At 48.1% G+C, this 26,464-nt stretch overlaps 1 protein-coding gene across 7 annotated transcripts in view; it reads right to left on the bottom strand.

Moving 5' to 3' along the window:
- Positions 1 to 23,762, bottom strand: part of ARVCF (ARVCF delta catenin family member) — a 442,211-nt gene extending 418,449 nt beyond the window's left edge. For 3 of the 7 annotated variants that reach the window (XM_069215288.1, XM_069215290.1, XM_069215292.1), the window contains exon 1: positions 23,343 to 23,545. In XM_069215288.1, the coding sequence (XP_069071389.1) occupies positions 23,343 to 23,366 (24 nt within the window). In that variant the 5' untranslated portion in view covers positions 23,367 to 23,545. Of the gene's footprint in view, positions 1 to 23,342 lie in introns of all 7 variants that reach the window. The other 4 variants (XM_069215287.1, XM_069215289.1, XM_069215291.1 and 1 more) reach the window with 2 other exon arrangements.
- Positions 23,763 to 26,464: the final 2,702 nt, after the last annotated feature.

Below are 26,464 nucleotides of genomic sequence, written 5' to 3'. Positions count from 1 at the left end.
CCTCCTAAAGTGGAGTACTTTAGGCCTTGAGGTCAGCCCCCCAGGAGGAGGGGGGGTCACACCGCTGTCACCCCACTCCAGGGTGACTCCATGGACCCCCAGTGGAGATGAAGGGCGCCTCAGGCCTCGCGCAGCACAGGTTACCCACCTTGGGACCCTGATGCTGGGAGTGGCATTATCCAGGTTGGTGAAAACGCACCGATGCACGTGAGATGTGTGACGTGTGCACCTTGCTACGTCCCAAAGGGAAGGGATGTGCCAAGCTGCAAAGGTCTCTCTTTTGGCTTGAATATTTCCGAACGATGCAAAGTTTTTCACCATGCAACGCGGCCTGGATATAAACACTTTTATAATCATTTACGTCATAGAGATCCTCATTTAACACTAACAAATGGATCTGTCGAATATATACTTTGCAGCAAAAAAGTGTTCTTAAGCTGGATAATGCCAGCTGTGAGAAGAAAAGCGCAGCACAAGGTAATTGTATACATTTTTCCTCTTGACTTGTTCCAAGAGACTGAAAATTATTTCTATAGAAAAAGTAACTCGAAGGCAAACTGGTAACTTCAGAAAACTTTACAAAGAGACTGATGACAGAACATCTTCGCCGCCCCAGCTACAGGCCTGCCAATCACCAGAAGAGAAGCTGACCCGACTCAGCCTTTCATCCTTCTGAGGCCAATAAAACGAGTGCCATCGGACCGTGTATGATTTAAGCCCCACAGCAGTTTGTGGTGTGCGGAATGCTAGGCCCCCAGTTTACTCAGCTCTGTCAGCAGCTGGTCATCTCCCAAAAAACAGCTTTGCCAGCTCGGGGGAGCTCCAGGCGGCTAGGATCAAGGACATCTATGTCCAGGTCAAAGGTCACAGCGGGCCAGCAGTCACCCAAAATACAGAGGGTGGCAGAGGGCACATTCTCTAAGACCGCACCTGCTTCAGACGGCCTCTGAGAACTAACAGAGCCCGTGACACGTCATCACACCTAATCTGAGAGTAACAAAGGTACACACCGCAGCACAACACACACAAGATGAACAACACTGCTTAAAAACTGCTTCCTTCACCACTTAAGGGGAAACACTATTAAGAGTGAATGAAACCTACTGAAAAGAGACAGTGCCAGTAATATAACAGTTATACGCCGAGTGCAGGTCAGTGGGGCTGGCAACCACCTGTCAGCTGAACAAGGCTGTTTCTGCACAAAGAAGAGCTGTCACGCCAGACATCTGTGCTACACATCACAGAGGCAGTCTAAATACACGAGAGAGACAATGCACTGCTCTCACATCTGAGGCCTTTGTTACACACCACAGAGACAGTCTAAATACACCAGAGAGAGACCATGCACTGCTCTCACATTTGAGGCCTTTGTTACACACCAGAGAGAGACAATGCACTGCTCTCACATCTGAGGCCTTTGTTACACACCAGAGAGAGACAATGCACTGCTCTCACATCTGAGGCCTGTGTCCCACACCACAGAGACAGTCTAAATACACCAGAGAGACAATGTACTGCTCTCACATTTGAGGCCTTTGTTACACACCAGAGAGAGACAATGCACTGCTCTCACATCTGAGGCCTTTGTTACACACCATTGAGACAGTCTAAATACACCAGAGAGAATGCACTGCTCTCACATCTGAGGCCTGTGTCACACACCACAGAGACAGTCTAAATACACCAGAGAGAGACAATGCACTGCTCTCACATTGGAGGCCTTTGTTACACGCGAGAGACAATGCACTGCTCTCACATTTGAGGCCTTTGTTACACACCATAGAGACAGTCTAAATACACCAGAGAGAATTCACTGCTCTCACATCTGAGGCCTTTGTTACACACCACAGAGACAGTCTAAATACACCAGAGAGAGACCATGCACTACTCTCACATTTAAGGCCTTTGTTACACACCAGAGAGAGACAATGCACTGCTCTCACATCTGAGGCCTTTGTTACACACCAGAGAGGCAGTCTACATACACCAGAGAGAGACCATGCACTGCTCTCACATCTGAGGCCTGTGTCTGTGTCACACACTACTGACAGTCTATATACACCAGAGAGACAGTGCACTGCACTCAGATCTAAGGTCTGTGTCTCTGCTACACCCTATAGAGGCAGTCTAAATACACGAGAGAGAGAGAGAGAGAGAGAAACAACGGACTGCTCTCTCATCTCAGGTCTGTCTGTGAGACACACCACAGAGACAGCCTAAATACACCACAGAAATAGTGCACTGCCCTCACACGAGGTCTGTGTACCAGAGAGACAGTCTTAATACATCAGAGGGAGACAGAGAGCACGGCCCTCATATCCGAGATCTGTGTCTGTGCTACACACCACAGTGACAGTCTTAATACACCAGAGAGTTTGTACATCGGTTGTCTGTCTGTACACTACAGACAGTCTTAATACATCAGAGAGAGACAGAGAGCACGGCCCTCCTATCCGAGATCTGTGTCTGTGCTACACACCACAGTGACAGTCTTAATACACCAGAGAGAGTGTACATCGGTTGTCTGTCTGTACACTACAGACAGTCTTAATACACCAGAGAGACAGAATAAGTGCACTGCCGTCACACCAGAGATCCATGCCTGTGCACCAGAGAGTGTCTACATACATCAGAGAGAAGAGACCAGCCTTTCACATCTGAGATCTGACCTCCAGGCCACAAGTACAGGGACCGTCTCTTCTACTCTCCATCCAGCCCCCCACTCCCTTTGCACATAAGCTCATCTGAAAGTCAGGTCTGGACTCGACACAATCTGCAGAAGGCCAGGCCGGGTGGGTGATGTGTGTGGACTCGCTGTAAGCGCCGCCTCTTAAGATTGTGTTACATTTCATTTAACCTCTCCTCTCGATATTGTAGCTTTTCATTGTCCACTGGCGGTGCCTGGTGCATACTTGGTTATGTAATTTACAGTCTAACTCTTGCATTTCCTGTGCAGCGCTGCGACACCCTTATAAGCCTTCTCCGCGCTACACAAAACCACACAAAGAGCACGTACACCAAGTGTATTTAGGTGGTTGGTTGATTGCCGTATTCCTATTTTCGTTCTAATTTGCTGAAGGGTGGGTGCTGGATTGGGGCCGGGCCGCTGGAAGGCTTCTCTGCCCCACCCCATAACTTCAGGCAGCCCTGCCTTGCCGCCCCCTCTCCTTGTGATCTCCTAGTCAGGTGATCACCTTGGCGCCCTCTCAGAGTCTCTCCTTCCGGTGGGCACAGCTCAGGCCAAGGAAAACATGAGGTCTCCAGCCCCCTGGCGTACCCAGGGCCTCAAGGGCCCTAGGGCAGAGAAGGTAACAGCCTGCCCCAAATCAGGGTTCAGTGGGCCCGCAGGCCCCGGTGCCACTGCACCTGCCGCATGAATGGAAGCCAGGCCTTTGCTCTCGGGAATGAAAGCGCCCGTGGGGCATTTGTTCAGATGTTCCCCCAGTCGCCCGAAGATGGCAACTGCATCCTGTTGATGGGACGGGGAACATGGCAGGTTTACGCAAAGAAACTTGTATGAGCGTGAGAATGTCGTGAGGGATCCTAGCACCTAACAAGGGCCACCTCCCCTCCCCCGGGCCCCCGCCACCCCCAGAGGGGTCTTGAAGCAGCCCCGTGAGCCCAGGATCACAGCCTGACACTCGTGCTGTCGCACACTCGGGCCGCCATCCCTTAGAAGCGCCCTATGACCCAGACAGGGAATCTCCCCTCAAAACAGAGACGTTTTTTACCCACGGGGAAAGTGGGTTCTGGCCCAGGACCCCAGCCTTTCAGGGGGCCCCTGACAGAGCCAACTCTGTTCTACAAAGAGTCTTGCCCTGATTAATTTAAATACATCTTAAACAGATTGTTTTATCGTTTTTCTTTAATTTATTTTTGGTGTGTGAGAATTTATTACAAGCATTTTGCAGAAAAATGTGTTTACTGTAACATCCATATATAAAAGTTCAAATATAAGAGATGAGAGGGCGTCACAGAGATTATTTGCAGTAATATTAGTGAACTGCTGCGGTGTTACAGTATTTAAAACACACGACTCTATCCCTGAATATTAGAAGAAAACACATTCTGAATTTGGACCAGTGACCTGTGACCGTCAGTGACCTGTCCAAAGCGGGCATAAAAGAGGTGAAATGTTATCCTAAATTCAAAGCTGTTCTGAACAGGCAGGGTCCCCCAAAATACATTTGGCTAAGGCTCCCACAGTTCTTAAGATGCCACTCCTACAAAACCTGGCATGCCTGGGAATCTGATGGCGAGTGGGCGGTTGTGGGCACCTGGACATGATCAGAATTCCATCCCTCATTTAATTTTACCTTTCACTGAGGCAAGGGGGTGGGAAGCGTCTCTCATCTCATTGGTGTACCCGAAAATTATGCTCCTCCTTGCAGAATGTGAAAAGCCCCTCCCTAAGACACCCACATCTCAGCGACAGCAATTGTCTTTGGGTTGAATGTGGGCCCTCTGAAGTGTTGGGGCCCACTGCGCCTCAAGAGCAAGCACTGAGAGATTGTTCTGAATACAGGATGCTTGATGCAGTCTCTATCCTTTTGTCGACCAGCCTGTGAAGCCCGTAACCTTTCTATAAAGGGACTGCACGCTACTACTTGGAGAACGTTCGTACACTCGACCCCTTCTTTTTACTGTCCACCGACGTGGCTAGTGCTCTGAATCACCACAAAAGCAAAAATGCTAATTTATCATCAATGTGACAAGAACTTCCCCAGTCAGTCTTCCTATTATAACTAGCCTGGGTTCAGTTTTGGAACCGCTATCCGAAGTTTCAGAAGTTTTTTCTATGAAAACTAGTGGTATTTATAAAATTCTAGAGTAGAGACACCACACAAATGCTGACAGTTACTGTACACCAGAATGACTGGTTCAATGACACATCCTTGACAATTGTACCTCAAAGTACCAATTGAGCCGTACTAAAACTAGTTCTGTCCTGAGGAACGACTTTTGGCCACGCAAGCCATCCTGCACCCAAGGCAGATTCATTTACAGCAAAGTGGAACCTCCATGGGTGCTACATTTGTACCTTAGTTGGCAAATACTTCTACAGCCAGATCCAGTTCCAAGATGGTGGTTATCCCGGTGATTGTAAAGGCACTTTACACCATAACACACAAACTATCCAGCCCAGACTTGTTGGCAGTGCCAGGATGTCATGTGAAAGCAGTCGTCTAGATGACACTTCTAGGCAGTTGGTTCAATTTGGCACACAAACCGAAATGAAGCACGCTCTCATTTTAGAAGAGGTTTTCTGATACCACATTAAAAGAGTGCTGGTTAACTGCAAGACCCCGCCCCTTTCTCGCACCATACGCTTTAGCTCTATGTGCAATTTCGGAAAGCCAAAATTCCAGAGGGTGCACCTTAAAACTCTGCCGCAGTCTTTTGCTTCTTCTTACATGGGCGCCATGATATCCACTATAAAGGTAAGTGGACAATTTAAACTGCTCGGTATAAAGGGAATACATTTCATCACAGATAGATGAGTCTAATTTAGCCTGTCTACTGATATCTATCTCCAAGTTTGGTCTACTCGCTCTCCTCTCACCCGTGCACTGAAGTACGTCTGCCACAATGATCAGCGTAGAGTAGCAGCTGTCACAAGTATATAAAGTTTCGAATATTGTTAAACCCGTGAAACAAGACGCATGGTTGGTGTAAATGGGTACCAATTATGTTTGTGTGCATGTTTTTGTACATAAATGGACCTTTTTAATTAAGGACTTTATGGATCCTACACTGTAATTTGTCACACATGCTATATGACTTTTTTTTATGAGTGATGGACTACTTCACATAGAAACAAGCAATATAAGGACCACATTTCCCAGACTGTGCACCTTCCGCCCTGGGGACACATATTCCACGCACACAAGACTGCTGTGATGAGTACAAGGGTATGGGCTCTGCTGACAAAGACACAGACCCTGTTGGTCACATGCAGCGTCCTATTACTCATACATTGTGTTATAAGCATTAATTTTTACTATTTTCTTATTTTAAAAAATGTATCTCGTTCTCTAAACAACGTTGGTGACATGTGACAGACTGAATGACGCACGACGCTAGGCTTGTCCGATGTTATTCTTTCGACTGAACACTTTGCATGTCTGAAAGTGACAGAGGGGAAGAAACATGGACAGCTGAAACAACCACTGGCAAAGCGCAACGGAATGGCCCTGCAAGCCAGTGTGATGGTTATTTTTTGTTGCAAGCATATTCCGTAAACAAAGAAGAAAACCTAGGCGCGGTCACACGGGGATTGCAATAAATAATTTAAATTAAAAAACATCCAATGGTTATGTCATTTTACTAGTGAAGTTTTTTTTTTATTTTATTTTTTATAAACAGGACATTCAATTGACATTCATTTTTTATTATTTGTGACGGCAAGAACAAATCACGCTGAACCAAGTACTCAAATCTCAAGGAGCTACAATGGGACTTAAAGATTTTACTAAAGCAACTCCAACAAGCTTTGGCAAAGCATAATGGTGGCATCTTTTGCATCCATTGGCTCTGCCAATGCTATTTGCCAATGCTGTGCAGCACTGGCCACAGCTGTGAAAAAAGGCACAATAATTTCTTAGGCTTGTACATGTGATGATTTGAGCATGCATGCTTGATGACTCAAGCATGTGCAGGCATCACCATGAAATTACAAAATGAGATGGGCGCCAAATATATATATTTTTTTGTTCATGTACTGATCCAAGATGGATCAGTGGAAAAAAAAAAAAAAAAAAAAATGAAATTGAACTATCATGAAAGAGTTTTCTTAAATTTGGAAGGGCCGGCAAGACCTTGCTGTCTGGCCCTCAACAAAAATTAAAAAATACATTTTTGAAAATGGCTGCAGGATTGAAGAGCATGTGGGGGCACTGGAAGTGAGTAAGCCACCCGGAGTGGGAAGATAAACAAAGAAAACAAAAAAACGCTGTGTCGGAGGTGTAGGGAAAGCCGCACATGAAAGACACAGTAACACTGGGAGAGAAGCATACAAGGGAGAGACCAACATGGAGCACAAGAGGGTGGGGAGATTCCCAGGGAGAGAAGAAGTGCACAACAGAGAGAGTGAGCAACACACAAGGGGAAGTGCAACACAGAGCTTGGTGGGTGATTATTTGGTGGGGGAGACACACACAAGGGATAGAGCTGGAAAACACATGCTCTCTCATGGAGCGCTAAACCAAAAATAAAAAAGTAGTTCCCTAAGAATGAGCAGTGAAAGAATACAAATCAGCCAATCAAAACGATGGTGCAAATCTAGTCATGAGACAAAAACAATAAGAGGAAGGCAAGTATTGAATAAAAGGCAAGCAAATGAGGAAGACAAAGTCAACCAATGGTAAGCAACAGGTGCGGAAAGCCCATTGTAAGTTTTTGATGAACCCAAAATGGTCTTTCACAACAAGACAGCTTGTGCTATCTGGTGGGGGGGGGGGGGGTCCTTCAATAATGAGAGAGAAAATTAATCACCATGTAACTGGGCACCTGAACTACAGGAAAATTTATTTAAAAAAAAAAAAGTATTTAAAGTTGGTATAAAAATAAACAAAAAGAAAGGCAAACTTTGAACCAGCTTTGTAACTGAAAAGGAGGGAACCATTTTTAGGCGGATGTGAACAATGTTGACAGGTTATTTGCAGTTACAGAAACTTAAGGGTGTTAAGAAGTGGGCTGACCTGTTGTCCTGTGCTGTATGTTGTGGTGGGTGGAAGCAACATGTGGGTGACAATTTACAAGGCCTAATGGACGAAGCCCAAGGATCCATGCCCCCTCTATGGATATTTGATTTGTATGAATATTTTTGTAAAACCAGTAATGTGGCTAGACAGCTAATGCTTGCTCAAAGCCAGACCCAAAAAAGCCGCAACGACAGATCTGAACAGTTCACGTAGGGGCAGCATGAAGATGCCAAGACTGCATCAGAACCCCCAGACTGGAAATAAAAGCTTTGGCAGCTCATCAGGGGTCCAGGGATATGGACACCGATGGAGTATGAATATTGCATACTCTGAAATCCTGAGTCGGGAGCAACAGCAGGGATGAGTTTATGAATATCAAACTGGGACCAGAGACTGATGTAACGTGCGAGAGATCCGGTACATGCCTATTTTTTCTTCTATTTCACCATGCTTATAAAGTACATGGCTACCCGACACCAGGCTTCCCAGCACTAGAGAGAAGAACAGTCAGGAAAGAAAGGAGAAACAAATTATGGGAAGAGGTAAGATTTTAGCTGCTTCCTAATTTTCGCTTCTCAGATTAAGAGGCAGAGAGTTCTAAAGCTTGGGGGCAAGACAAAAGAACATCCAACAAAGAGGCGGGACTGATGTTAAATGTGATGGATCAGGAATGAACCTAGGAATATCAAACAGGATCAGAGACCGATGTTAAATGTGATGGATCGGGAATGTGTCTATGGATATTGAACAACGAGGAAAGATCGATGTTTAATATGGTAGATCGGGTGTATGTCTATGAATACCGAACTGGGACCAGAGGCCGATGATAAATGTGATGGATCGAGAATGAACGTAGGAATACCAAACAGGATCAGAGACCAATGTTAAATGTAATGGATCGGGAATGTGTCTATGGATATCTAATAACGAGGAAAGATCGATGTTAAATATGGTAGATCGGTGTATGTCTATGAATACCGAACTGGGACCAGAGGCAGATGATAAATGTGATGGATCGAGAATGAACGTAGGAATACCAAACAGGATCAGAGACCAATGTTAAATGTAATGGATCGGGAATGTGTCTATGGATATCTAATAACGAGGAAAGATCGATGTTAAATATGGTAGATCGGTGTATGTCTATGAATACCGAACTGGGACCAGAGGCTGATGTTAAATGTGATGGATCGAGAATGAACGTAGGAATACCAAACAGGATCAGAGACCAATGTTAAATGTAATGGATCGGGAATGTGTCTATGGATATCTAATAACGAGGAAAGATCGATGTTAAATATGGTAGATCGGTGTATGTCTATGAATACCGAACTGGGACCAGAGGCCGATGTTAAATGTGATGGATCGGGAATCTGTCTATTAATATCGAACAACGAGGAAAGATCGATGTTAAATGTGATGGATCCGGTATAGGTCTGTCTATGAATATGAAACAAAGAGGAAAGACTGATGTTAAATGTGATGGATTTGGAATGTGTCTATGAATACAGAATGGAGAGGAGAGGCCGATGTTAAATGTGGTGGAAAAGGTTTGTGTCTATGAATACCAAACTGGGACTAGAGACTGATGTTAACTGTGATGGATCCGGTATAGATCTGTCTATGAATATGAAACAAAAGTGGAAAAACCAATGTTAAATGTGATGGATCGGGAATGTACGTAGTAATACTGAACAGGACCAGAGACCGATGTTAAATGTGATGATTGGAAATGTACCTAGGAATACTGAACCAAGACCAATGTTAAATGTAATGGATCAGGAATCTTTCTAGGAATACCTAACAGGCTCACAGACATTGAATGTGACGAAGGATCAGGAACATATCTAGGAATACCGAACTGGGACCAGAGACTGGTGTTAAAGGTGATGGATCTAGAATGTACGTAGGAATACCAAACAGGATCAGAGACCAACATTAAATGTGTTGGAGGATCGGGAACATATTGAGGAATACTGAACCTGGACCAATGTTAAATGTGATGGATCTGGAATCTTTCTATGAATACCGGAGAGGATCAGAGACCGATGTTAAAGGGGATGGATCGAGAATGTCTGTAGGAATACCAAACAGGATCAGAGACCGACATTAAATGCGTTGGAGGATCGGGAACATATCTAGGAACACCAAACTGGGACCAGAGACTGATGTTAAATTTAATGGAGCGGGAAAACACCAAGGAATACCGAACAAGATCAGAGTCCGACGTTAAAGGTGATGGATCTGGAATGTTTCTATGAATACCGTAGAGGATCAGAGACCGACGTTAAAGGTGATGGATCTGGAATGTTTCTATAAATACCGTAGAGGATCAGAGACCGACGTTAAAGGTGATGGATCTGGAATGTTTCTATGAATACCGTAGAGGATCAGAGACCGATGTTAAAGGTGATGGATCGGGAATGCACCGAGGAACACTGAACAGGATCAGAGACAGACGATAAATGTGATGGAGGATCTGGAACATATCTAGGAATACCGAGCTGGGACCAGAGACCGGTGTTAAAGGTGATGGATCTAGAATGTCCATAGGAATGCCAACAGTATCAGAGACCGACATTAAATGTGTTGGAGGATCGGGAACATATCTAGGAACACCGAACTGGGACCACAGACTGATGTTAAATTTAATGGCGTGGGAATACACCAGGGAATACCGAACAAGATCAGAGACCGACGGTAAAGGTGATTGAGGATTGGGAATGCGCCTATAAGTACCGAACTGGGGCCAAAGCCAGAGGTTAAATGTGATGGACCTAGGATTTGTCCATGAATACTGAACTAGGAGAAGAGGGCAAGAGACCCAGATGAATCTAGAAATAATGAACTGAAACGTGCTGCAGCTGGAATGCGTGTCCAAAGAGTAACTTCTGGGACCCAAGACTCCTGTGGAATGTGGCGACCAGGAATGTGTCTATGAATATGGATCAGTGCAGAGCTGGGATCAGTGACAGGTCTGGAATGTAAGGGATGGGGAGGGCGCGTCGATGCTGCTGGAGGAGGCAGAGACCAGGATGAAATCATGTTCCGAGTTCTCCCCGAGCCATTTACAGACGGTTATTAGAAATCCTGCACAAAGATCTCCTTACTGAAGGCCCGGTGCACTGCACACACCGATTCACACCATCTCTGAAACGTGTTGGGGCCATTTTATAGATTGTGACACATTTAGGTCAAAAGCAACAGTCATACGATGGATTAGAACTCAATACAATGTGGACATAATTTGTCGAACTGGTTTGAGATGATTTTGGTTCAGACTTAACTTGCATGCTAGGAGCACGTGGGTTGTGCAACAGGAGGCAGCAATGACCTATACCCATGTTTGACATATTGAACGTACACAGGTGTGAAAATCTAATGAACAGAGCTGCGTGCAGGAGAACTGACCACCAACACCCGGAGGCGGTGCATGGGGTGTGTGTGGTACAGAGAGGGGGTGGGATGTGCACTGCACACGTGATGTACACTGACATTTGCAGGAATGTGTGAGATGTGTATTGCACAGAGGTATGAAATACGTACATACACGTGTGCTATACATCGTTATCTTCAGCTGGGTAAGAGGCGTACATTTGCAGACATGTATAAGAGTTTCACTGCACATGTGATGTACACTGACATCTGCGAGAATGTATGTACGTGTATTGTACAGAGGCCGGAGATATGTTCTTACACACGTGTGTTCTACATCAACACTTGCACTGTGTATGAATGCATGAGAGGCACTTGATTTTACACGCGTGCTCTGTACACTGACATCCTCAGCTGGGTACAAACCGGTACGAGATGTGTACTGCACACCTGTGTGCTGTACACAGATATTCGCAGGCAGACATGAGAGTTTGTACACACACACACACACACGTTAGTAGTCTATTGTGCACAGATAGCGGAGAGTACACACACAGGAAGGGCATTCTAATACACACAAGCAGGCATTATAAATCTACTGTGCAGAGCTGAGGGAAGTGCACACAGACAGGCAGAACAGACGAATGCACACAAGCAGGCATTAGCCTTCTGTGCACAGATATGAGAGGACTGTACACACATACAAACATGACATCCTAACGCACACAAGCAGGCATTGGAAGTTTACTGCAGACAGATATGAAAGGTGTGTGCGCACACACACACACACACACACAGACAGGTCATACTAGTGCACACAAATAAGCATTAGAAGTCTACTGTCCACAAAAATGAGGAGTGCATACACACAGAAAGGACATTCTAATGCACACCGAAGGCATTTTAAGTCTACTGTGCACAGATCTAAAAGCAGTGCGCACACACAAAGACATGACATTCTAATACACACAGGCAGGCATTAGCAGGCTGCTGTGCACAGATATGAGGAGTGCACACACACAGGTCACACTAATGCACACAAGCAGGCGTTAGACGCCTACTGTGCACACAAATGAGAAGAGTGCACACGCAGACAGGACACATTAATGCACGCAGGCAGAGAGTGTACAATGCAGGCGGTACCTGTACACTGGTTACAGATAAGTAATCTAGAGTGGCACGCTCTGTAACGAGGGTTATAAAGCGCCTTATACCTGGGAATAGAGACACCTGCTCACAGCCACCCCAAGCCCCCACCTCTGCCTTTCATCGGGGGTGGGGGCTGAGGGCAGAGCGCCTACCAGATCCTACAGTATTATAGCTCCTTCCTAGACGGCGGTACACTCCTCCCCGGTGACCTCAGCGCTGCCCGCCAGGTGTAGGGCGGCAGAGCCCAACTACAGGCGTTTCACGACGATGGAGAAAGTCCAAGTTCAGAAACTCCTCGTGTCCAATCAGCGCTCTCAGCATCACCAGCCAGGACCCTGCATCACTGCCTTGAGCTCACACTGAACCAGCAGGCTGGGGGTACCCCTGCGTAGGGGGTGTCATCAAGTCAATGCAGGTGGGGGATGGAGGTCCTGGGCTGGTCATGGGCCCGTCAGGGGCCACCATCGGCTAGATTCTGGCGACGCCTGCCGTATGGGCTCAAGCCCTTCATGAAAGCACCTATGCTTGGTGATAACTGCCTGGTATTCGTGGGAAACGTGGCTGGTAGAGTAGTTTCTGTAGTGTACCGGTGGTGGTACCTGGCAGCCTGGCATGCATAGTATAGCTATTGGGACTGGGGCTGGTAGTGTGGTTCCTGGCTGGTCACTGTGTACCAGTGGTGGTACCTGGCAGCTGGCATGTATAGCATAGCTGTTGGAGTGGGGCTGGTAGTGTGGTTCCTGGCTGGTCACCGTGTACCAGCGGTGGTACCTGGCAGCTGGCATGTGTGGTATAGCTGTTGGGAATGGGGCTGGTAGTGTGGTTCCTGGCTGGTCAGTGTACCAGCGGTGGTACCTGGCAGCCTGGCATGCATAGTATAGCTGTTGGGACTGGGGCTGATAGTGTGGGTCTTTGCTGGTCACCGTGTACCAGTGGTGGTACCTGGCAGCTGGCATGTATGGCATAGCTGTTGGAGTGGGGCTGGAAGCGTTGTTCCTGGCTGGTCACCGTGTACCAGTGGTGGTACCTGGCAGCCCGGCATGTATGGCATAGCTGTTGGGAATGGGGCTGGTAGTGTGGTTCCTGGCTGGTCAGTGTACCGGTGGTAGTACCTGGCATGCATAGTATAGCTATTGGGACTGGGGCTGGAAGCGTTGTTCCTGGCTGGTCAGAGTGTACCAGTGGTGGTACCTGGCAGCCCGGCATGTATGGCATAGCTGTTGGGAATGGGCTGGTGGCGTAGTTCCTTGCAGCTGTAAACCAATGGTGGTACCTGGTGGGCCAACATGCATGGCGCAGGTGGTGAAGAATGATGCCAGGGGAAGGGGTTGAGTTGCAGCACACTTGTACAGCTCACTGGATGCCAAGCACCTTCATGCAATGGCACAGCGGACAGGGAGGAATTACGAAAACTGGCACAAACATCCTCTATCGGAAACAGAGAGGGATGAACTTATACGAGTCACACGCAGTAACTGAGCCTCTTAAAACTGGAGTTGGGAAGGGGGCACTTGGAAGCCCGCCCAAGCACAAAATTAATATTCCCAGAAAGGGGGGATGGGAGGGGAGGAGAGAGGGGGGAGTGCAGACACCTTAGCGTGAATCTCGCGAAGAAATGTAATGGCGCCCAGGGGACTCGCGAGAGATGTGCTAACAAGCGCGAGGTGTTTACGCCCTCGCCAGGTTTTACATGCACAAACTTTGGCATGGCAGGCTCTGCAAGGAAGCATCTTTTCTGGAAACAGAAAGATGCTAAGGCGTTCAAAGCGCTATCTTCACCCAGAATGGCCCTGCTGAGCGCAAGGAGCATGTGTGTGTAGTCAGGGAAACCCACCCCTGTCGGACAAAGGGAGAAAAATAAATTAAATTTAACAAACAAAAAAAAAAGTCGAATTTGACGAGCACACATGCCTCTCGAAAGATCCAGCAGCTGCCCGTAATCAGAAATTTGGCGGGAAAATGCAGATATGGCTGGGAGGGAGGCTGAAGGGTGCCAGGGATGTGAAAACCGCAGTGTCTTCTGCTATTCCCAGAACTCCTTGACAACGGAAGCAAATACAGCTTTTATCCCAGCTGCAGCGTGGAAACAGTTGTGTCCCCGTTTCATTGAAAAGATGCTCCCGAAGGGGGTCTTTGTGCCTCTGAACGTCTGAATAACTTCAGAGGCGCTGCACAGCTCGGGTGGCTACGCTACGGTATGAAATGGTTACTGCCCAGTGCGTAGCAGCGCACAGAAATACCTTCAAAGGCTTTGCGGCACTATGTTTAGAACGGTTACAAGTCAACATACATGAACATTCTTTCAGATGCCAAGGATCTTAGGAAATGTATGTGTCACTCAACTTTCCCGCCAGAGGTGGGTTAAAGTTAAAAGGTCATAACTCACTGTCCTAACCTCTGGCTCAAAGTGGGCCACAGACCCAGCCTTAAACGAACACAAGCAAACGTATTTGGTCAGTGACGTGTTCCTAGATCCAACAGGCCTGGAGACCTCAAAAATGTCAGGGTTCAAATGTAAGCCTTGAGATTTGGCTAAACTGTTAATAGTGTCGTTCACTGCTTCCATAAAAGGTCAGCGAATTTCCAAATTAGCAAATTTTGCGACACAGTGGAATAAATTATGCAGCAGGCAAATTATGCGGCACATTTTGTAACAATATCACTTCATTATCTTATCTTTGTTACATATGTTAACACTGTCTGGGTAATGTTTCACCTCATTAGTACCAGTTTAACATCAGGCACAGCAATGACGAATTAAAAAGGTACGAGCCAACCTTTGCAACATGCCACCCACTGTGTGCAACAGGCGTGGCCGCCTTTTTAATAACTTTTGATCCATTTGACCTGGAAACAAATATTTTTTGAAAATCTGTATATTATACAGGAGGTGATGCATTGTGGGGCAAACCCAAATTCATGCAGAAAGCACAGTGGGCGCTGTAAATAATAATTCCAGGTCGACCTGGCGACCTGCAAGCGAAGCACGCAGGAACATGGCGACTGCACACAAGGGTAGGACCGTGGTCAACACTTGAGCTGCCTGCAAGGCGAGCGAGCCAAACAGGGGGTCCGGCTTCTGAGGAGGGGACACAACACTGGCAGATTACAAGGAAAGCGTGCCAGAATAGGGCAGCTGGCTGCTAGGAATGGGTTACGGCCAAGATTTGGACCTGCGGCAACGGATGCATGACAAACAGGGCAGTCTACTGCAAGGGAGAGTGCATGGCCGAGACCTCGCCAACTGTAGGGGTAGCAGGCCGGGAAACCACAGGCAGCTGCAAGGAATGGAGCACGGCCAAACTCTTGAAGAACTGCAAAAGAAGCATGCCAAAGGTGAGCGCAGGTAGTCAGGATGACTGCAGAAAGGTGGCACAATATGGCAGCCATCTGAAAGAGAGCATGGCCAACATGCAGCATGGTTGCAACAGACGCATGGCTGCAGAAGGCACGGTAGGGTGTAAGGCCCACATTTCAATCAACCGCAAGAAGAGCAGACTTAATCATGACGGCTAGATCCACGGTTGGGAGCACAGACACAACAGTGATCAGCTGTAAGGAAAGCATTCCAGAACAAAGCAGTCGACTGCGCAAAAAGGAGTCAAGGGGTACATCACTGAGAAAGCCAACTGGGCCGAAACGTATCCATGTCTCTTGCGGTCACTTTCCTATGAAACATGGAAAAGCAGTGGCGACACGACTGGACTGTCCATCTTGAAACTGGAGCAATACTGTTTTGCATACATTGGATCCCTCTTAGTAACGGCACAGATGAGCTAAAACAGATGGAATGGAATGCTGAATAGACTAATTTACATAAATTAACTCTTTTGATGACTACCACAGTGACCAGTCCATTTCAACTCTTGACTGGACTATTGTAAATCACCAGTCTTCGACCTAAGTGAATCAACCTAGAAACACTCTAGCTGGTCCACATCATATTAGGATGCCGGTTGCATAGATAAGATGCTAGCAACATATTACACCAACCAAAAATAATAAACTGGTCCCACTTTATCCTAAGAATAGACCCCATAGGTTGATCCACTGGAGTACCCAGCCAAGGCGTGTATGATAACGAGACCTCAGGGTCCCAACCAACCTCTCCAGGCCTTCAGAAATTGATGTTGAAACGACCCTTTCATCCCAGGAACCCAGTCAAGCCAATCACGACTCAATCCACTCTGCAGTCAGTCGGTCTAATCACAACTGCAACAACCACTCCCCGGAATCCCAGCATGCCCCTTGGACCACAACCTCTTCGAAGCCCTCTCTCCAATCTTTGCCTCCCCATGCACAAACTATCATTTTGTTCAATATGTCTGGTCTGAAAGCAAGAAGGAGACTATGGTAAACATATGTTGGCTGGAAGTTGAGAGGTACCGGAAACCCATCCGCAGGCTACAAGAAATGGAGCTTGTCCAAAAATTCAACTGTGGACACGGGGCCAGCATGGACCAAACAGCTAATGAAATGGATAATAGTCAACACATCGTATCGGTCAACAAGTCTGGCAACTGCAAGAATGGAAACTTGGCCAACAGCTCGCCTGGCAGCAAGGCGAAGACCTCAACCAAGAAATGCACCAGCTACAAGGGAGGGAGTCATGCCAACACTCCCACCTGCTGCAGGGGTGGGGGAACACACCATGTCTGGCTCTTGCAATGTAGGAACCCCCGCAACAGACGTGCATACTGAGACAGAGGGAACCTGGCCAAAACATCTCCAAGGGGGCAAGCTTGGCCAACGTATATGCTGCCTTCAAGAGAAAGCATTGGAATACACCTGCCCGCTTCAGGGATAGCACATGGCCTGCAGCTGTGCCATCTTCAAGAAAAGCATGTTGGGTAAGCCATTTACCTGCAGTAGGCAAAGCATCCGCCTTGTACAAGGTAATGATCTTTTCAACAAATCAGCAAGCCAGACAGAACGTACAAAACGCTTTCCAGCTGCAAAAAAAGAGCTTGACCAACACATCCTTTGACTTCAAGAGAAGGGACTTTGCAGCTGGCAGAATTTTTAGCAAGTAGCCAGCTTGGTCAACTAGTTACTAAGGTTCAGTGCCCACATCACACACATCTGCTGAGTGCAAGAGTAACTATTCTACCTATCAACTGGCTCCAATGGGGTGGGAAAACGCCAACAGACAAAGCACAGGAGATTGGATAATAACTGGCTGCAAAAGGGAGAGGTTGGCCAGCACACAGACTGGCTGCACGGGGAGGGGTTGGGCCACATGCCCACCCCCTGCAAGCGAGCAGCTCATTCAGCTAACGACCAGGTGAACGGGCGGCCACAGTGGGTTAACACACCAGTTCCCAAAGCCAAGTCAATTCACAAACCTGGTTTTAAAGGACCCAAATAGGAGATAAATTATTGGACAAGTGCAGAAGGTTTTAGGGTGTTGTGGAGCATAATAAAAAAAGTGATTTTTTTTCTAGTGGCAATTTCAGTTTTTCAAAACCATTGCATCAGTCATTGGTTGCATGCTTTTGCCGGCATTTCTGAAAAAAATAGTAATTGCCTTTCTGAAAATAATAATACGTTACCTCGCATAACCTGCCATTTACTGGCAGCTACAAAGCGCTGTAAAAAATGCTAGTCTCAGCTCTTGGATCATGTACGGAGGAGGCACCCTGCGAGACACCTCACTGGTAAGTGCATGTCGCCAAATGATACCTGCTGCAGTCTCCTTAAATCACAGAGCATCCTTCCTTCCATATGCAGAGGATGCTGTAAGCCACCCATCGACCCCAACTAGTAAACTGATGTGTTTGCTTCAGGACTTTTCTTCCATATTCCCTGTCGAAGCCCCCTATCTTTCCTTCTCCGTCCAGGCCGCTGGGCCAAATAAATACACACCTGGCGCGTCATTTTAAGTCAAGTGGTGTCAGTCGAGATGCATCTGTCCGAGGACACTGACGTCACCTTCTTCAAAGCCGGGATAAGGCCAAGGCCAGTCATGCTTGACTGCTGACATACAGCAGTAAGAACGCATATTTAATGTTATACAGTTTTATACAGTGAAAAAATTGCTTTTTTTATTTTTTAAACTGCTTCTTGGCACTGTTGGCGTTTGTAGGTGCGGGCGAGGTTTAACGCAAAAGGGAGAGTGTGCCCTTCTGGGAAATTAGCCCCCGACACCCACAGCTCCATCCCTTCCGCGTGGACAATTGCCCTCAATTTAAGACTGCTGCCTGATGCCGACAGCTCTTTTGTCGTTGGTTGTTTGCCCTGTCCGTCCTGTTCCTATTTCTGACTTTCACAATTGGTCGTATCTTTTCTCTTGGTCCCCTAGATTCCTTCCCATGCTCTCTAAATTTCTTTCTGGGCTATTGCATAGCACTCTCCACAGAAGTGCTAATCTTGCAACCTGCCAGGCCACGCACTGAAATTGCACACGTGTTTCGGTAAAGGAGTTTTCATTAGGGCCTTCGGCAGGCTTCTGTACTAATATTTTTTGATGGTGTTATAACTGATGTTGTGTGGCGATGACCTTAAGTTTGTGTATCTATCTTCTGTTGAGCAGGGACCACCATGGTTTCACATAGGTTGAGGATATGAGGTGGTCTCCAGGTGTGATTTGAGGGTTGTGTGGAGAGGTGCAGTGAGACGCGTGTACTGTCTAATGTGGCGGTCTGGGAACTGAGGTGTGGAGTGGTTGCCTATGTTGGAGTGTAACGACAGTATGACCACGGCACACAGGATAGTATAATCACAGTTCGTAATAAGGACAAGTGTCCCTGGTGTTCAGGTTCCGGACGTGGATAACAAATCTGAAAAGTCCTCAGTTGATGATGCAAGTGTCTTTATTTGTAGGCCCAATTTGCCACAGACTTGCGTTGTCTTCAAGAAACAGCGGAAACAGCCAACACGTGTTTCGTCACACAAGTGACTTTATCAAGGCTGGGCCATTTGGCCAGGAAAATGAGTAGTGGGTAGAATCGAAGGTGTTGTACGCGAGTAGTAGAAATTTGAACGGCTGGCAGTAGGTGAATGGCGATCCAGTAAAAGACAGGAGAGCAAGGTAGGCCTTGATAAGCCTCGGTTCGGGACCCTGTAGGGGTGGTGAGCCGGTCGTTAACTGCAGCTCAAGCACGGCTTGGTGTCTGTTGGAGTGTCATCTGGTACGGTGCAGGGCTGGCATGAGCCACGTGCTTGTGGGTGGTGTGGTGGGTGCTGGCAATAGGGCATTTTACGATGCAGTGGGGATGAGCAGAGATGTGTCGTGGTACAGAGTTATAGTGTGTGCGCTGCCGTGACAGGACGATAAGAAATGGGGTGAAAAGATGCTATGTACTGAGTGCGTTGTGGTATTGTATGTAAAAAAAAAAAAAAGTGTCATGAAATGTTGTCGTGTTGCTTTTTCGAACATGTTTTATGACGTACCCCACGGTGTGAAAGAATCTGGTAAGGCAAATCCTACTTTTTTGACAGTGTGGAGTGGTGTGGTACTGTGTGACGTGCAAAATTGATGTGGCGTTGCGCATGGCGGCGTGTGTCATACCAGGCCCAAAACGTCTGTGACAGTTACACAAGGTAACTAGCTGAGATGCCACGAAAAGCTTAAGACCAACCAGCCTCAAAAACAACGCACACACTTCCTGCAAAGAACAAAACACCCACACACAACTGCAGAAAACGAACAGCGCTGGATTCGATCCCAAATTCCCCAAGAGGGTAAACTGGCGGTTTGAGGCCACGTTGAATGTCACATTATCTGCAACGTCCCGATTCATTCACTCCACCAACGAGTCACAAAGGGAAGCAAACAAAAACAAAAGAAACCCACACAAAAAAGCCGGTGGACGACCTACTCCGAATAAAAGCAGAACAGCCTTTTTGTAGGATTTGGCACAGAGGTTTTCATAAGTATCCCGAGCAAAAACAAACTCGATGAAAGCAGGTGGGTGGTGCTGTATTAGGACCTGGAAAACACCACAACAAGGAGAGAAGCCGCTTACACACGGCTGCATCACTCTTCTATATCTGGGACAAGGTCAGGCAGACCAGGCAAGAGGATAATCAGGGAACTAAAAAAAATAAAAAAAAAAAAAAATAAAAAAAACGCAGGTTTAAGAGGTGGGGACACATGAGAGAGGCAGATGGTTGGCTGCTCGCCACCAACTGTGTTATTAATACCCAGAGGCAGCGGGCTGGCAGCCCAGGGAAAGCCGGTGCCCAGGGACACTGACAAAAAAAAAAAAGTTTTAAACTTGGAGCACAACCAAAGAACTTCAAAAAGGCATGGGTTGGCACGGTTTATGTGCGGGCTGGGAAGAGAACTAGATGGCCGGGCTGGCTAAAAATATAGCAGGGTGGACGAGGCCGGCTTAGCCAGTTAAAAGCCACTTACGTGGCCCTGGAGAGGGGTTTTAAGCCCCACCAGAGCACGGTAGCAGCAGTCGCCTGGGGTGAAAGAGTTGGAAAAATCCTACAGACAGTCGGCCCCTCGCCACAGGGGCGGCCACATATGGGATCACTTCGCTTCACACCACCCTTCCACCGCTAACAGGTAGCACGTGGCTTCTTGGCGCGGACATCAAACACACAGGCCTGTCCTGGGGACCCTGAAGGCATGTGGGCATTTACTGCACGGATGCACAAGGGGCTCGGAATGCCTCGAGTTTCTGCCTGACCAGCGTTGTGTGTGTTTTATTGCTTGAAAACATGAATACAGTCAGTTTACAACAGATCTCAGCCACCTGTGGGGTTGAGCAGCAGAAGCAACGATAAACAACGCAGGACTGCAGCGTCAGGCAGGTGTCTGACCACACGTGGCGCAGTGTGCAAACACGCGCCAGGGCGCAGAGCACTGCTCACTTGTGGACAGACTGTCCCTGGGTGGACCAGCGCCACGAGGTAAGCAGCATCCCCCAGGGATACAACACTATCAAATCCATCAAAAAATAAACAAGCAATCACGAGAGATTAAAATGGACTGAAAACACAGTCACTAACCGTGCACACCTTGTCCCACCAAGCTTAGCAGTTCCCAGCAACTCAAACCCTTTAAAAACAGACAGAGCCACCAATGACAGGGAGCCAGAAACCACGGTGCAGCACCACAAATTCAACCATAACAGTCTCGAGTACACACTCACCCAACACAAACACTGACAGACACCAAGAACAGGGTGTCAACCGGGCAGAATAGCTAGCAACTCCGACTTTAACCCTCCCAGGCCCACATCAACCCACCGAGAAAGAACCACTCTGCATGAGAGCATAACAACCTGCCCAAAAGCACCAGCCCTCCAATAACACAGCAAGTTATACTGCATCTCAACGACGCAGCAGCAGCAAAACGGCTCGAGTGACCAGAGAGCCCACAAACACACAGATGAACACAGGCACAGCTACCTCACCCTAAGTCACAGCCTCCTGGCATATGGCAAGAAGCCTCCTATAACACAAGTCACCCTGCAGCATAACCACCCAACAACCACTGCAGTGGTCACAGAGACAGCAAATACCCATGTGAATAATAAATCTACCCACCCTAGATCACAGCCACCTGGCACATGAGAAGAGCCCTCCAAGAACACAACTCATCCTGCAGCACAACCACCCAGCAACAGCAAAACAACTCCAGTGATCCGAGAGACAGCAATCACCCACGTGAATAACAAAGCTACCCACCCTAGATCACAGCCACCTGGCACATGACAAGAGCCCTCCAAGAATATAAATCGACCTGCAGCCCAACAACTTCAGTGATTAGAGAGACAGCAAATACCCATGTGAATAACAAAGCTACCCACCCTAAATCACAGCCGCCTGGCACATGAGAAGAGCCCTCCAAGAACACAAGTCATCCTGCAGCACACCACTCAGCAACAGCAAAACAACTTCAGTGACCCGAGAGACAGCAATCACCCACGTGAATAACAAAGCTACCCACCCTAAATCACAGCCGCCTGGAACATGACAAGAGCCCTCCAAGAACACAAGCCACCCTGCAACACAAGCCACCCTGCAGCAGAAGCCACCCTGCAGCAGAAGCCACCCTGCAGCAGAAGCCACCCAGCAACAGCACAACAACTTCAGTGATCAGAGAGACAGCAAATACCCATGTGAATAACAAAGTTACCCCCCCCACCCCCCAAAATCACAGCCCCCGGCATATGACAAGAGTCCTCGAAGAACACAAGCCATCCTGCAGCACAACCACCCAGCAACAGCACAACAACTTCAGTGACCCGAGAGACAGCAATCACCCACGTGAAGAACAAAGCTACAGCCCCGCAAGAACCCCAAAACATGGAGGCAGTAGGGATGGTGCATTCATGGTGGAGTGAGACGACAACAGGGGGAGGAATGCAGCAGGAGGGGCGGAGGCGAAACTCAGCCACTGTGTGTGTGGGGGGGGGGGGGGGTAGAGAACAACGGCTTGTGATGGGAGAGGGCAGCAAGACTTGGGGGGGGGGGGGGGGGGGGGGAGGGGGCAAGAGAGGGAACGCCTCGTGGGGATTACCACGCCAACAACCACCAGCCAGGCCGGGGTGGGGGTGCATGAGGACGAGAATGAAGCAGGGAAAGTGAGTTGGGAATCCACCCAAGGAGGGGGGTGGTCCAGGCTGCCTCCCTGCAGCTCCTCGGCGTCAGAAGCGCCGTCTCAAGGCGCCCAGGCTCGGGAGAGGTGGGGTGAAAGGGGTGCTACCGCTCCGGCACTCACGATGAGCTGTCTGCAGCAGAGGGGGGGAGGAGAGGGAGGAACGGGGGGACACAGGACAGATAATGGGGTAACTACAGAAAAGGGGCGAAATAAGGGGGCACCCAAAGAGACTGGAGCTCAGTTGGGGTACAAAGAGAAAGCGGGGAGACGCGGCCGTAGGAAGGGACAGCGAGGTGTCAACGGGTGTTGTGGGCTGGGGCAGAAACAAAACGGGGCACACACTCAGAAAAGGGGCGTTGTAGGGGGTGGAAAGTAGCAGAAAGAAAACAAAACATTCAGAATTGGGGAGAAAGTGGCGCGTCAACGACATGGGGGTGCGGGGTTTAGAAACAAAAAGAGGGGTTGGGACAGCTCTCTGTGCAGGCAGAAGTAGCGGCCAGAGGCAGCGAGCGCCAGAAGCACAGCCCGTCCCCGCTATAGCGCTCGGCACTGACCTGCAGCAGCTGCTCGGCCGGCATGGGGCCGGGGCTCCTCCGCCCCCGCGGGTCCCGGCTGCAGTCCCGCGGCTCCTTGCGCCCCCCGCGCTGTAATCCGGGGCTACCAGGCGCCCCTCGGCGGTAATCCAAGGCTCCCTATCCCCCTCGGCGGTAATCCCAGGCTCCGGGCTCCGAGACAGACAGCGGCTCCTGTGCAGAGTGGCGGCGGGAGCTGAGGGTGGGGCGGGAGCTGAGCCCGCCCCCCCCTGGGTCCAGCCCCCCGATCTACCCGCCCCTACAGCAGCAGACCGCCTCGAAGCCAGGGGACCCCACAGCCCTCTGCAGACAGCAGGCACCCTGGCCCTATAGAGCCTGCACTGTGATCCTGCTGCCCCTATAGAACCTACCCTGGCCCTATAGAACCTGCTGACGTGGAATGGCACCTATAGGGGCGGGCACTTTGAAGCACCCCGGTGACCCCGCCCTCTTTCTAGCGGACACTGCAGAGCCCGCCCTACAGCTCTAAACCCTGCACACAGCTCTTGCTCAAGCAGTCTCCGTGCACGCCGGGCTTCAATGAGCTATAGGCGCTCTGCAGACAGACGTGCAGTGGGACTGCACCCCAGAACCAGGTCATCTACAGCCACTCCAGTATAGGAGCGGGCAGATTCCTACAATTAAAACCCCCATGTACGCTGCCCTTATACAAACGACCTCAAAACGGCATCACCTATAAATGGATCTCTAAAGAGCAGGCGCGTCTACACGAGACCCCCTAAACATATAGCTCCTATGCAACCGAACTCAAAACTGACAACCCCTATACAATCTACTGCTAAACCGTGAGAACCCCAACTGGTGGGTCACATGGAAGCCATCTAATACATACTGATCCTATATGTGCGACATCTGTACAGGCTGCTGCCCCCAGAGGTCGGCGAGCCACTAAAAGCTCGAGGCTCCAACCTAAAGCCTGGCTCGGCTCGAGGTCCTGGTAGAGCCTCGAGCCTCTAACGAGCCGAGCGTTGATGTGGCTGGTTGCCTCTCTCCCATCCTGTACAGTGGAGGTGGCGTTAGGGCCGCAGCTGTAGACTATGGACCTGGAGAGCTGGGTTCGGATCTCGGCGTCGATTCAACATGCTGTGATCCTGGGCAAATCCCAACATATCCTTATCACTGTCAAAAATTAAGGATTATCCTGTAAAATGGGTACTCGTATAAAGCGCTTCAATACCTTCGGCTCGAGTTGGTGCTACACTGGAACTGCAGAAAAGTGCGCAAAGCGGTAAAAACAAAACTTTAACCTAAGGAAAATGTATACCCATTTGTACAAAGTGAAATGAGAAAACCTGGAGAAATCGCAGCTTCCCTGCTTAAAATGTTTGATTTTAGGCAGATATTACATTTTACTTTTAATAAGTACTCCTCAGTGCAATGCTATAATGTGACATTAATGTAAAAAACGTTAACCTAAGGAAAGACAAATATATACCCATTTGCTCTCTGATTTGTACAAAGTGAAACAGAAAACCTGGATAAACCGCAGCTTCCCCAACTAAAATGTTTGATCTTCGGCAGATATTTAATTTCTCTTTGAATAAGTACTCCTCAGTGCAGTGCTATAATGTGACATATAAATGTCAAAGCTTCCACATGCTAAAGAAATATACTTTTTTGAATGCTGAAGAGACGTCATCATTTTTTACGTGATGTTAAGTCTATGACTTATGTAGCAAACAGTTTCAGGGTCATCTCCTGCACAGGCATAAAGATCCGAGTCAGCCCTTGGCTTAGATTTTGCTCGGCTCTCCTGATAAATTTATTGGCTCACCTCCCTCTAACAGTCCCTACAAACGAGCCCCCAAACTGACAGCCTCAAGAGTGCTCACCCCAAACCATCTAAATACTGTTGTCTAACATACCCAACCCACTTCCCCTTCTCAGCCTTGTTGAGGGCTTTAAGTGGGATGACAAAAGTGTGTGTATAGGGCCTCCAAAAGGGGAGTGGCCTATGTAATTAAGGGTGTGGCTTAAACATATCAATAATGTTTCTGTGATTCCCATAGTGTGCCCTTGAACTGGTATTTTGGTGCATCTCTGAGCTTTCTGCTATTGCACAAAAAATACAAAAATGAAACATCCTCTCTAAAACTATTTCCAGAATAGCCAGTCCATATTACCCTATACAGCCATGCCCTATGTATCTATGTAGGCATGAAATAGCCCATGCCGCCCTTAAACTGCATGTCAGCCCCCTAAAATTTTCTAAAAACTACAAATTTCTTCCCATGCTGTGACCAGCCAATCAGTGCGAGCACCTGTGGGAGGTGCAGCAGCCTGCTGACGGGAAAAGAGGCCCTCTCGGCCAATCAGACTTCTCTATTATTTAAAGACGTGCTCACAGGACTACCATGGAGTCCTATGAACCCAGCCGTCCAGATATACATAAATGTTGAACCTTAATTGCTTAAAAAACACTCAACGAATTTACAACAAATCACAAAAATCACGCTTTCTGGGTAAAGATCTACCTTTCTGTCAAATTTGGTGTAATTCCGTTCTGCCGTGTGGGCTGTAGCGCTGTTCAAACATCCCTATGGAAATTGCATGGGGACACTGCTTTTGGGTCCCCCCTTTTTTCTTGGCCCCTGTTTGACGGATCACTCTGAACATTTCAAGGAAGAAGCTGAGGTGGATACACTTTTATGGAGTTTTAGGAAGATGTGACAAATAGTGGCAAAGTTATTAGCAAACCAAAAAAACGTTTCCCCTATGGTAACTAATTCCTAACTGTATAGACACAGTGGCAACTGTCACGCAGTCGGCCCGAATAGGACCGAGTTGGGCGCACGCGCCCCAAAGGGCGAACAAAGTTATTTTTCAGACGGTACTGCTGTTTCGATGGTAGATGAATAACGCGTTCAATACAATACCGACGAAAAGTATGTTTTTTTAAAGTTTTCCGAATCGAAATTTCGGAGCGAGAGAAAACACGTCCAAACCCGACAGCGTAAAGAAAACAATCTAACAATGGAGTCGATGACCATGCGCAATGGAACCGAAGAGGAGGAGTCACTCGATCCTGTGACTCTAAAAGACTTCTTCGAAGAAAAACAACTTGTAACACTCCGAGCCCGACA

Source organism: Pleurodeles waltl, chromosome 11 (genome assembly GCF_031143425.1).
Source record: "Pleurodeles waltl isolate 20211129_DDA chromosome 11, aPleWal1.hap1.20221129, whole genome shotgun sequence".
NCBI lineage: Eukaryota > Metazoa > Chordata > Amphibia > Caudata > Salamandridae > Pleurodeles > Pleurodeles waltl.
This window is presented reverse-complemented; position numbering and strand designations above follow the sequence as displayed.